Below are 13,861 nucleotides of genomic sequence, written 5' to 3' on the forward strand. Positions count from 1 at the left end.
GAAATTATGAAAGTCGTTGCTGTCTCTTTGAGCTATGTAATTCGTCCTTACTGAACAAAATATTAAATATAAAAAAGACACCAAATCAAACACTACAATATTGTTATTTTTTATTTATTTACTTGAACAAACTGCCAAAAGTTTAAATATATAGGATAAAAAAAAATTTAATAAAATTGTCGAATACCATTTTATATTATAATTATTATTATTTATTTATTTTAGGTGTTTGGCTTAGTGTTATGTTAGAATCATTATTATACTCATACCCTTTGTTCTTTAATATTTTGAATTGTTTTTAGCTTTATTTTTTGTTTTTCATTTAAATGTTACGTTTTGAAATTTTGTTGTATGCATTTGTCATTTTCATTTAATTTCTTTATTTTTAAAATGTGTATTGGTAGTATTTATAAAGTTTTAGCTTTTAGTTTTGGATCAGTTTTCAGTTGTTTTAATACTACAATTGATTGCTTCTGTTGTCCTCATTTGTAAGTCGCTTTGGATAAAAGCGTCTGCTAAATAACTAAATAATAATAATAATATTACTTTTTAGGTAGCATACTACTATTTGAGCTGTTCCATAAAGTATACTGTTTCACATATTGTACTTTTGTTAATATGTATTCAGTGTTCAGTTTGTACTTCAGTATGCTGTACACAAAGCCCACTGTTCCAAAACTCTCACCACAACTTCCCCTTCTGGTGTTGAAATCCTCTAAGGCCACCCTTTTCCCAAACAACGTCAACCATTTATTACATTATTCCGATCAATCTATTATGGATTAGCTGCATAAGACATCTACACTTGTTCAATGTTCATTTCTAGTCCTGAAGATCAAATATGGGTGTGTATATGGTTTCATTTGCCAAGCTTTTGATTCCCAGTGGACGATCTTGGTGTTCCAACACCCATCACCCATGACCACCAGCCTCCTTTCTCCACCCATTTCTGGCAGCACTGTCAGTAATTACCCCTCCGCCTGAGGCACGATGACTGTAATGGATTGCTTGTTTACTCGCTGCCACTGAGAAGGGCTGAGGGGTGCGGTCACAACCCAGGTTCATTGGACTAACGGCCATGGGAGGGGTAGGGTACAGACTTGTTTTTATTTTTTGTTTTTTCAGCCCTTTAGAACTCCACCAAGAAAGCTGGCATTCACGAGATGGACCGTATTATGCAAAATCATTTTACTGCGAATCTACCCACTCCTTGTCTCTGGGGGTCTCAGACAGGCGTTTAAGTAGTGGCTTTAAATACATGGTTCAATACAAGTAGCAGCAGACCATGGATGTGCTTACCCCTGCGTCGCAGTGTTGCTCTCGCATTTGATGCGAATCATGTAGACCCACAGAAGTCGGTAGAGGGACTCTAATGCTACCCGTGCCATTTTAGGGTCCTTGTTCTGTAATGATGAATTTATTTAGAGTGAAAACCAATTTGAATCCAGTTGAAACCAGTTGAATAAATGAATAAATAAACTACATACCTTCAAATTGGAGAGGCAGTTGTTGAGGAAGACATGCCATCTGTTGAGGAAGAACTGCTTTTGGCTGACACACAGCAGACATGTCACTAGAGGGTACAGAGCCTGAAAAAACAGAGAGAAGGATACATAGTGTTCAAAGTGCCGTCAAACAGTATGAAACACTATGAAATCCAGACTGACCAGAGAATGCTTCTTTCTTGTTGAAAGATCCAAGGTGGTATCATACAAGCTCTCCACAAAGTTCCTTAAACATGGAACATTCACCTCATTCTTGACAGCCTATTAAACAATGGAAAGACAATAATAAAGAGGATCAAAACATTTGTAGACATTTCTACCAAAATAAGGATTTAAAAAGGTGATATATGGCTATATATGTTATTATTTGTAATGTTCATGTAAATAACACCCAATTTGCAGAGTGCTGACAGATCTTTATAACATTTCTCTAACCGCTGCGACAGGAACTAGAATTTCCACAAAGAGTCCAGCTAAAGCATGTTTGATATCTTTGTCCTTCACTTCCAGGAAATACTGCGCACACTCCTGCAACAGAAAAGAGCAAAGCATTGAGAACAATTGCTAACCTTCACATTCTTGAGAGCTAATATCATTGAGCTTATCACTATAGCCTTATCTAAGACTCGATATTCAGTATAAATGTATTTCAAATAAATATAATAAATTAAACAAACGAACAAAATAAATTAAAAGGCTACAGTAGAAGTGTTGTGCTATGTAAGGAAGATTATCCAAATGTCTTAATATTCTACATTTACCTGCATGAACTGAAAGGAGGCTTCAAACTCCTCTACAGGATACATTTTCACTCGGAAGAACTTCACACCCATGATGAGGCTGATGGTGCTTTGGACCACGTATGGGCTCTGCTCCTTCTGGCGGAGCTCCTTCAGCTCACTCATGAACCTCTTTTTAACAGCAGGAAATCTACAAAAAGACATTATGATGGACAGAAAAATCAACGGATTGGGTGCAAGGAGGATTAGTCTGTGTTCGAGGGGAGGGGCTTAATTGCTGCTGTTACACTTACAGGATGATCATATCCTTGGTGTTTTATTCCTCACAAGCACTTACAAAGAGAAATCGATTCGATTATATGTTAGATTAAATATAAAATAGGAAAAAAAACCTTTTAGACCTTTTAAGATTTTTCTCATTTCTATGACTTCACAGTTTCACAAAAGCAAAATTTCTGGAAAATAAAATAACACAGCACTGGTGCCGTTTCCCTCTCACAAATCAGACCCTGAGCTGTCAAATAAGACAACAAGAGGCCTGGTAACATCTATTGAGCAAGCAAGCACCAACAGACAACAGTTTCCCAGAATATTTCACCCAACAGGTTCCTGCAACAGGTGCAGTTGTTTTGTTGTAGAGTACCACACAGATTATAGGAATGACACTTATGTACGGAGGATGCTAAGCATTTAGACCACTTGAAAGCTATGTGATTCTGAAGATCTAGAAACTCACAAAGGCTGATTTCCGAAGCTGGTATATTTTGTGCACATTTCAAAAAGCACATTTTACACTGCTAAACAAAAATTGTTGGATTGAGCACTTACTTTGCTTGTGCTAAGACTCCGATAACTTCTGCATAGAGATCAGCTACAATGTGCATGTTGGCAGTGTTGGGACCATGATACCTGGCCATAAAAAACAAATGTAAATAGCAATGCAGATGCATGAATTTATATGAATTGATACATTTTACTAAATGTATCCAATAGAGGAAAAAGTCTCTTACCCTTCTTTATATTTAAAGTGCTTAAAAGCCAAATGAATGACTTCATGGACCAAACCATCTACAACTGGGTGGAGGGGCATCTAGCCAAAAACACAAACAGTATCACATTTTATAATTTGGTTTTGATTATGGCTTTCTGTGATTTCAAATACCTTTGTATAATAACCACTAAACTGCATATCTCTTCTAAGCCTTAATCTATGGCTAAATTTGCCATTTTGTTACCGAAGGAAACAAATCACAATTCGCTATAAATTTGAAGCTGACTGGGACAATTTTGATTGCCTGGCAAGACAGTAACCAGCATAGATCCTTGGTGATGATCCACAGACAAACTTGTACATGTAGCTCTCCTCACTTCTGAATATTTGTTTACATCCGTTAGTTATATTTGCATCTAAACTTATTTAGATGCAAATCAAAGTGTGTGTTACCTGTTTGAGAACCTCTATGAGCACAAGAGAGAAGATGAAGTCGATGGCTAGGTCCCTCCTCTCTAGCAGATAATCTTTCTGCTGCTCATCACTAGGAAAGAGAGAATGTAAACAGATTATGCCAATTTTGCTCCCACCCTCTCACACATTCACAGACTAAAATATCATTTCTAAATGATGAAATGGAGTTTTGCACTCCAGCTACAGGAAGCAGAAGTCACAGAAGCATCTGAGTCACGCAACACCCACTTGGCTATCTGATGTCACTTGGCTATTCTGGCACTATTGTGTCAAATCATCCAGTTAAGACAGAAGTTATGAGGCCAAGTGACAAAATTGCATTGCAGTCTCACAGAAAGACGTTTTTAAAATAGATTTTTGAAAGAAATCAATACTTTTATTCAGCAAGGATGTGTTGAAGTGATCAAAATTCATAGTAAAGAGATTTACAATGTTACAAAAGATTTCTACTTCAAATAAATGCTGAAAAATCCTGAAAATATCTACACAAAAATAAAAAAATTAAAATATATGGCTCAAACATTAACAGACATGAACAATACCCACAAAACTCCAACTGTGAACAGTTAAAATGCCTGCTGTTCTTCAGAAAAATCCTTCAGGTCCCATAAATTCTTTGGATTTCCAGCATATTTTGTTGTATTTGAACCCTTTTTAACAATGACTATGATTTTGAGATTCATCTTTTCACACTGAGGATAACTGAGGGACTCATATGCAACTATTACAGAAGGTTCAAATGCTCACTGATGCTCCAGAAGGTAAAACCATGCATTAAGAGCCGGAGGGTGAAAACTTTTAGAATTTGAAGATCGGGGTTAATTGAACTTATTTTGTCTTCTGGGAAACATGTAACCTCTGAAGGGCATGCAGTACTAAATGAAAAAACAGAAGATATTTAGGCAAAATAAGAAAAATGTACACATCTTCATTCTGTTCAAAAGGCTCTTAATGCATTGTTTTCCTTCTGGAGCATCAGTGAGCGTTTTAATCTTCTGTAATAGCTGCATATGAGGCAGATTTGCATTAATTAACTCTATTATGCATAATTAACTATATCATATTGTATTACGCTTAAATGATCAGCGTTATCTAAGCGATACAAACAGCACTCACTTTTTGGACTTTGTATTTGAACGTGGTCTGTACTCATGGGATTCATCGTCAACTCCATTCTGTCTTTTGTACCAGTCAAACAGGGTTCGCAAGATAGATGGTAGGCAATACTCGGCCAGAGAACTCATTGTGCTGATCAACTGGAAAAAGAGAGCATGTTTTAATCTCCACATAAACAAACTAAAAATACACCTAGTACTTAATACTGCATGTAGGCCATGTATTTCATGGTGCATATCCAGAAGAAAGTTATTTTGAGTGTGGAGGTGGTCTTGGTGAAAGCAGGGCCCCCTGGATCTTTGATCTGCAGTGAGGGGCTACTACCCGCGACCGCTCGCACCTCATGTTTTGTGGCTAAATGCAAATGATCATAATTGATGGACAACTATGCACGTGAAAAGACATCAGCAATCCGGCGCCAAGAAAAAAGATGAAAACGAAGCCCATGCGTCACTTTCAGGTAGGCTACATTAATAAAATCATAATCCTGTGAAACCTTTTTGGGTGTTGAGGTTAATAACGTGTTTAAATGTCGGTAATAATTTCACCACCACCAACGCATCTAATATTCTCTCCAAGTTTCCATGTTCACTTACGAAAGTTAGCCATGGTTTTAACACGAATAAAATAAAAAATAAAAATAAATCATGGTTGTTGTATCCATAGTAACCGCAAATTAACCTTGGTTTTGTTACTTCAAATAATAATGTACAAAGAAGTATTAAGATAATATATTTTTATGGTTATAAAACAAACCTAAGCCAACAACAGTCTTTATAATGACTTATGCATTATATAAAAACAATGAGGCCACCCTGCTGAAAAAAAACAAAACAATAGAACCATCACAGAAAATTCTAATACCATCACAAATGAATCACAAATACCATTACAAACATTACAAACCATCAACTTTTAACCATTAAAAAATGGTTTTCTGTAGTGCGTTTTGGGTCATATTCCATTAGGATTTATTGGTTTTAAAATGCCACCAATAGAAGGAAACCAATTACCAGTAAAGCTGCTTTGAAACTATGTGTATAATAAAAAGTGCTATACAAATAAATGTGATTTATTTAATTATATGTATAGTTTATTATAAATGTATAAATAGATTGCTGTAAATGTGGGTGGTGATGGCGCAGTGGATAAGACACATGCCTTTGGTGTGAGAGACCCGGGTTCGAATCCACTGTGAGACACCACTGTGTCCCTGAGCAAGACACTTAACCCCTAGTTGCTCCAGAGGCGTGTGACCTCTGACATATATAGCAATTGTAAGTCGCTTTGGATAAAAGCGTCAGCTAAAATGAATAAATATAAATAAGAGCATAACAAAAGTCAACATACATTATACAATATTAGCGGATTTTATCTTTTAAAAACAACACTGATATAGTTACATATGCTATGTATACATTATTTTATAAATAATGTAAATAAATAATTTTGTTGTCTACTAATTACCAAAAATCGCAGTTCTGTCTAACTCAATGCATTCCAATTGCCCGCTATGAACTTCCTGGAACTATTTGAGGTCTACATGAATCACGTGACGATCGAGCGCTTTGAACTTCCGTTGTCGCAACTCGTTTCTCAACGGCTCTGAATTGACCTAACGTTAAGCCCCTTGACCTTAACAGCCCCCCTTAGTTACTGTTGCTCCCTCGGACAAACAAAATTGAGTTGCTCACTGTCTTACAATGAGAGCTGCGGTGTGAAAACCTTGTCCCACTATGTTTTTGCACATTTTTGGACACAGAAGGTCACCAAATGGGAATTAAATGTTCCATGGAGGGATTTATAAAATATTTAAAAATAAATACGGTGGGTAACTCGAAGCGAGGGATTACAGATCTCAATGCAAGCGGGAGAAGTCTTGTATTATGGTCAGCCATCACGATCACGGATGACAACATGCAGGATCAACACTGTTCATGTATCGCAGGGTACGATTAAATTAATGTACATTTAACCAGTTTAATATGGAGAGGCACTGAAATGTAGACCTTCGTTTATGTGTTTTTGACCTAGTACACTGTACAAGACACGAGAACAGCACGCTATTTAGGTTTGTACGTTAGCATGCACTCACTTGAACTCACCAGTGATTCCTTGCTAAAGCACAAGATAACATTAATGTTCTGCTTGAGCAGATGAAAATTGTAACTTAATGAGTGTATGACAACCAGAAAATGAACGTTTTCGTCTTCATTTGTTTTGGGGTTGAATACTTATGGACATTTTGCTCTGTGTTGTTTGGATTCAGGAAATGGAATAAAATCCTCTCAGGATACCTGGAATCAGTGTTACAAGTACCCCAGGAACATTGTTTTTCCATTTTTGAAGCATAAACGCTATAAAGCCGATGCAAGGTTTGGATCTTCCAACGTTTCTCTATGGCGCTGAAACCTAAAGATGTCCGAGTTCCGCTTCCCGTGGAACTGATACTCGACTGCCATTGGCTAGTCTGCGTTCGAGGGGAGGGGCTTAATTGCTGCTGTTATACTTACAGGATGATCATATCCTTGTTTAATGGGCTATTGACCAAACATTTAATTAAAATATCCACTTAATCTTTCATTTTTGGCCACCTTTTTGTTATAGATGACACAGCCTCTATAATTTCTTCAACAAAAAACATGTGGACATCACAACCCTTACAAAAATTAACCATGGTTTTATCGTAGTAAAACTGCTTAATTTTCTTTTGCATGATTTGTGAATGCTTGAGACCATAAAATCACTTTTTACTTTAATATTTGAGGGAGAGGGGCACAACAATACAATCCTGCTTAGGGCACCCATTTGGCCAGCAGCGGCCCTGATCATGTGTCTTAAATGTGTATCCAAGATGCAAAGACAGCGAGAAAAGAGGAGTGAGTTGGGGTAATGAGTGCAGGAAGGAAAGGCGGTCCCTGGTGAGGACTCAACACACAGGAAAGGGAGGGAGAAAGGGTGGTGTTCAGGGGCTGAGGGTGAACACAGCGAGCCCTTCATTCCCTGATGAACCCTGAGAGAAGAATCACCTCTCAGTGAGGCTGCTGAAAAGCCCAGGGGATCATGGGTACAAACGTAGCCCTGTGAGTTCTGAATGAGGCTGCTATTCACCTGCCTCTAACACACACACACACACACACACACACACACACACACACACATACATGCATACAGAAACAAACTTTCAAACTTAGGGCAGGGAACACACACTCCACCCAAGCCAGCAATAAAAAGACCTTTCATTCTGGACTTTTGATACATTTACTCAAGGTTATATGAAATTAAATTATGTTTTATAGACATTTTGTACATTTATAAATTTTGCAGATACTTTTGTCATTCATTTACACATTAGTTCATTGTAATGACTAAGTTTAGGAATAATAATTACATAACAAACTAAACATTAAGGATTTTTTGTTTCTGCTTGTCCTGACAGATTATATGTATAATTAATTTTTTTTTTTATATTTTATATTTGTATTAATTTAATATAATATTTTTGTTTTTACACTTTTTAATCAAATTTAAAATAACCTAAAAATGGGACATTTTATACATTTGTTCATTTCGCAGATACTTTTGTCATTCATTTACAAATGAGTTAACTGTAAAAATAGAGTTTGAGAAATATATTCATATAACCAAGCTCAACAATAAAAATAAATTCACGCTTGCTCATTCTGGCCCCGATGTAAAATTATAATTAATTAATTTACATTTTATTTTATTCCATAGTTTGTGTGTATACATATGAATTTGTAGATCTATATTTATATTATATATTATTTATATTTATAATTTCATATTATTATGTTCTCAGAATTTTTTGATCAAACTGCAAAGAAAAACTTGCAAATGCAATCCTTATTGTTGGGCCCTGTATAAAACAATCAGAAGCAATTATGTGTAAATTATAGAAAAATTATACCTTACCTTCTACACAAAATGTTTGATGATCTAATGGAGCATGCAATGTCTCCTACCTATTGTGAATTTGAGGCATAAAACTCTCTTATCTAATCTATCAGAGATGCAAATGGACTTGTTCACTCCCAGACAGCCAGAAAAGCCAAAAACCACATCAGGCTTTTACCGAGGTCACTTTGAATGCTTTAAAGGCCAGACAGATCCATGAATCTTTTTTAATAATTCAAAAAGTCAGATTAATTTTTTGGCACAGCCAAGCAGCTAAAAGGCTGTCCCTTGTCTTTCCGCTGGGAGATCTGTCCACAGACTGGACAGGGGATGTGCGCATATGTTCAGGGGGCAGAAAGCAAACAGTACGTACTTGGTCAAACTGCGGATCTTCACCCCTCTGAAGAGACTTTACCAAAGGTTTTTCCTGTAAAAACAACAGAAAAAGGTAAACGTGAATTTAATGCATTCTTAAAGAAAGAAAGTACTTTTGTTGAGGGAAAAAAAATCTTCCTGAGCCCAAACTTTTAAACAGCAGTGTGTGTGTGTGTGTATACAAACAGAGCAACCTGCAGAGTCTTACAATGTGAAAAAGCTGATCTTAGCAACTATCACAGATCGGACATGCTGATTAAACAACACAGGTTGTGAAATAAAACAAACTGACCTAGAAAACTCCTACTCAGGTAACATAAGATGTTTCAAAGACCCAGAATTGTGTGTGGCTTCTTTTTTAATATGTGATTTGGATATTTAAATACTATTATCATTTCTTAATTTGCATTTTAGGCCTAGAACAGACTGTCTTCTCTGACCCATCTGGGCTTGTCAGACATAACACTTTTGGACTGTGTTAAATTTAATTTGAGCTCATTCAGTCCACTGAAGCACCACTTTCATCTTAGGTTACTAAATATTTCAGTTGCTGGAGTCATTTGAGGGAGAAACAGATGAGAGGGCAGACAAGGACAGGGCAATATCCCTCAAGGCTTTTATAAGAGGTTAATGGACCGCCTTATGCTCTTGCAGGACCTTTCTCCACTTCTGAATCAAAAGACTGGGGTATGTCAAGACATGACTACCCCATAAAAACCCTCTAGTTGTGTCTGAAGAGCATCACTCTATTTACTGTTCAAATACAATCGGTCAGAGGAATGTCGTAGTGCAAATAAACTGCAGACAATCCAGGTCATACTACTCTTTATCAAACAATACACTACACAACTGTGGCTGAACAATTCAGGTAACCTGATCTCAGATTTTTTTTTAGAAAATTAGAAGAAGAAGATGAGCTCATCCTGATGGCAGATGCTTTGAGGGACACAATATATCTGTCCTGGGAAAGGTTAATTAACACTAGCCAGCCTGTCGGCCATGAAACTAGCATCTCGCTGTTAAACACGCAAGCAGGTAAATTTGCCTGTTGTCTGGAAAATACTAACAAGGCTGGTAAGTGTTCAGTGTCTTTAGAGATAAACAATCAATATTTTAACACTAACATCTTATCTGTATTTTTCATTTCTGACAGATATAAATTTCATTTCTATTGACAAGAACCATACATAGATTTAGGGTCACGTGCTGAGCTGCATAAACAACTAGGATTTCCTTATTAGATTCAGTCCTAACAACCCATTCCAACAGTCCATATGGTCAGCCATCTCCACAATCCTCAAAGACAGATGAGTACTGGGACTGGAATGGTCACAGGTCTCAAGATCGTTACCTTCAATCGTTCAAAACTGTCACTCACCAAAGGTTCGGCCATGACGATCCGTATTTTGCGCTCTGAGATGGTGGTGAAGTTGGCGAAGAGGCTCTTGAGTACGTATTCGCCTGGACGGCTCTCTGGGTCCACGCTGATGGGCATCATGGCAGGCGGTCCCTTCTCACTCTGCGAGTAGCAAACTGGTGGGACAGGAGGCTTGCTGTACCCTGGTGAAGCTTTAGACAAAAAAAAGAGAATAATATCAACATTATAAATAAATATGTACATGGAAATGAGGTCTAAAATACTGCATGTATTGTTTTTCTCTTTTTCAGAAACCCAAAAATGGAAAATCTACATTATTTCAGAATAAATCACATGGATTTTTAACTGTTCTAGTTTAGAGGTCAAAAACTATTTGAATGAAAACGATCCATTATTGTATTTCAGACGATGACCGTTTCCTAATCCAGACAGTGAAATCCATTTCAGAATTTCCCAAGATTTCTCATTCTGGAGCTTGCCAGCGACTGCAACCTGTGTACACAAAGTAACGCCCATCTTTCCTCAACACAAACTCAAGTAACACACTAAAATCAGAAAGTACAACTTCATATCAAGAAGTTGTAGTATTCTTTCACAGAGCTCACACACACACACACACAAGCTACTGGACTGTACTGTAAGGAACAGTGGTCGAGTTGCAGAGAGGGCATGTGACAGTCACAGCAGTGATCATTTTGACAACAAATTTTGATCTAGTTTTAGATCATGCGTTGACAAAAACAGACTTTGATCCACATAGCTTAAACTTTGTTAATGGTTGAACAGCATATTATTAATTTAAATAGCAGCCCAAATGCTAAAACTAAATTGTATTAAATAATAATCTTTAATAAAACAATTATTAATGTATAAATATTTCTAACAAAAATAGTTAATTATTAATATAATTATCAATTGTATTAATATTTCCTTCATTTCATTGCATTCTACCTGATTGCAAATCATTCATGAACACACTGCAGTTGACAACAAACATATCTTAATTTCATCAAACCATCTTAGATCGATATATTTCTTCAGTCTGTTTTGCTATTATGTTATCTAAACACCAATGGGTAAGTTTGAAGCTCGCCTTGCATTTGTTCAACACTGTCACATTCTAATTCTGTTACTTAAATACTTTGTTCATTTACAAGTTTCAACATCATTCACTGACAGATTCTCACTCACTGCTCTATCTCTCTCTCTCTCTCTCTTGTAGCACCTACCCAGACCTTTCATGAAGTTCACCATGCTGGTTTTATTCCAGCACATGACTGTGCTGTCCATAGTAGGGGAGCAGCATATGGGATCCAGTTTTCCAAACTTCACACGTCCTTATCAGTCTCTTCAGTGATAGCGAGACCTTCTCCCAATCGCCACTTGCCCCATACTGTAACGGTCCCAGTGCGAGTCGAAACAAAAGTCCGAATATTAGGTGATAACAAATCCACACGTGTGCTTGCCTCTTCGGAAAGCTCTCTATTGCAGTGTAAACGTCCACTGCCTCTCGAGGCTGAAGGTCAGGCTGGAATATTTAGCTGAGGCCTGGGCAAGTGTGCAGGACTGACATGCTACAGTGGCATAGCTGCAGGGCTATATTTATCCAGGAGTACACACTATACGTCCTGATCTCCCCTCCGCCGCTAACCAACAGTGTAAACATCATTCGATTGGGCAAAGACTCACTCACTCACTCACTTTCACTCCCTTGTTTGCACATATGTAGAAACACAGATGGCGTAAAGTGAGATAAACTATCCAGCTTCTGAATTCCACCGACCGACTCAATTACACAATCTTCCCTTGGGAAAACCGCCATGGGCAGCAAATGAGAAGCCAACTAGGCTTGTTAAACTCAATAAAAATATTGCATAAACAACACACATAAACAGAGCTTAACCATTAAAATGTCAATAAATAAAGATAAACAAACTACAATAGCAATTAAGCATTGCAATTGACATAATCAAAATGTAAAAACTGACACTTCAGTATAAACCTAATAATTTTTAATAATAAGTTTTACACTTATTCCAAAATAATAATTTTATATACAGGTGCATCTCAATAAATAAGAATGTCGTGGAAAAGTTCATTTATTTCAGTAATTCAACTCAAATTGTGAAACTCGTTTATTAAATAAATTCAGTGCACACAGACTGAAGTAGTTTAAGTCTTTGGTTCTTTTAATTGTGATGATTTAGGCTCACATTTAACAAAAACCCAAAAATTCACTATCTCAACAAATTAGAATACTTCATAAGACCAATAAAAAAAACATTTTTAGTGAATTGTTGGCCTTCTGGAAAGTATGTTCATTTACTGTATATGTACTCAATACTTGGTAGGGGCTCCTTTTGCTTTAATTACTGCCTCAATTCGGCGTGACATGGAGGTGATCAGTTTGTGGCACTGCTGAGGTGGTATGGAAGCCCAGGTTGCTTTGATAGCGGCCTTCAGGTCATCTGCATCGTTGGGTCTGGTGTCTCTCATCTTCCTCTTGACAATACCCCATAGATTCTCTATGGGGTTCAGGTCAGGCGAGTTTGCTGGCCAATCAAGCACAGTAACACCATGGTCATTGAACCAGCTTTTGGTACCTTTGGCAGTGTGGGCAGGTGCCAAGTTCTGCTGGAAAATGAAATCAGTATCTCCATAAAGCTTGTTAGCAGAAGGAAGCATGAAGTGCTCTAAAATCTCCTGGTTTGACTGTGGACTTCAGAAAACACAGTGGACCAACACCAGCAGATGACATGGCAGCCAAATCATCTCTGACTGTGGAAACTTCACACTGGACTTCAAGCAATATGGATTATGTGCCTCTCCACTCTTCCTCCAGACTCTGGGACCTTAATTTCCAAATGAAATGCAAGATTGACTTTCATCTGAAAAGAGGACTTTGGACCACTGAGCAACAGTCCAGTTCTTTTTCTCCTTAGCCCAGGTAAGATGCTTCTGACGTTGTTTCTGTTTCAGAAGTGGCTTGGTAGCCCTTTTCCTGAAGACGTCTGAGCGTGGTGACTCTTGATGCACTGACTCCAGCTTCAGTCCACTCCTTGTGAAGCTCTCCCAAGTGTTTGAATCAGTTTTGCTTGACAGTATTCTCAAGCTTGCAGTCATCCCTGTTGCTTGTGCACCTTTTCCTACCCAAATTCTTCCTTCCAGTCAACTTTGCTTTTAATATGCTTTGATACAGCACTCTGTAAACAGCCACACCTTTCAGTAATGACCCTCTGTGACTTACCCTCTTTGTGGAGGGTGTCAATGCTCGTCTTCTGGATCATTGCCAACTTAGCAGTCTTCTCCATTATTGTGGTTTCAAGGAACAAGAGATACCCTGAATGTATACTGTAGGAATGGT

The 13,861-nt window shown here is 37.4% G+C and overlaps 1 protein-coding gene across 1 annotated transcript in view; it reads right to left on the minus strand.

Annotated features, from left to right (window-relative positions):
- The window catches only part of LOC306854234 (protein furry homolog), a 62,686-nt gene that overhangs the window by 39,611 nt on the left and 9,214 nt on the right, over window positions 1–13,861 (minus strand). Inside the window, exons 2-12 of the mRNA XM_079392073.1 lie at window positions 10,498–10,688; window positions 9,118–9,171; window positions 4,827–4,966; window positions 3,690–3,780; window positions 3,256–3,335; window positions 3,074–3,154; window positions 2,267–2,435; window positions 1,941–2,033; window positions 1,668–1,766; window positions 1,488–1,589; window positions 1,300–1,403 (exon numbers count right to left, since the gene is read on the minus strand). Of these exons, the coding sequence (XP_079248199.1) occupies window positions 1,300–1,403; window positions 1,488–1,589; window positions 1,668–1,766; window positions 1,941–2,033; window positions 2,267–2,435; window positions 3,074–3,154; window positions 3,256–3,335; window positions 3,690–3,780; window positions 4,827–4,966; window positions 9,118–9,171; window positions 10,498–10,688 (1,204 nt within the window). The remainder of the gene's footprint in view (window positions 1–1,299; window positions 1,404–1,487; window positions 1,590–1,667; window positions 1,767–1,940; window positions 2,034–2,266; window positions 2,436–3,073; window positions 3,155–3,255; window positions 3,336–3,689; window positions 3,781–4,826; window positions 4,967–9,117; window positions 9,172–10,497; window positions 10,689–13,861) is intronic.

The sequence above is a fragment of the Barbus barbus genome, assembly GCF_936440315.1.
Source record: "Barbus barbus genome assembly, chromosome: 34".
In the NCBI taxonomy this organism is placed as follows: domain Eukaryota; kingdom Metazoa; phylum Chordata; class Actinopteri; order Cypriniformes; family Cyprinidae; genus Barbus; species Barbus barbus.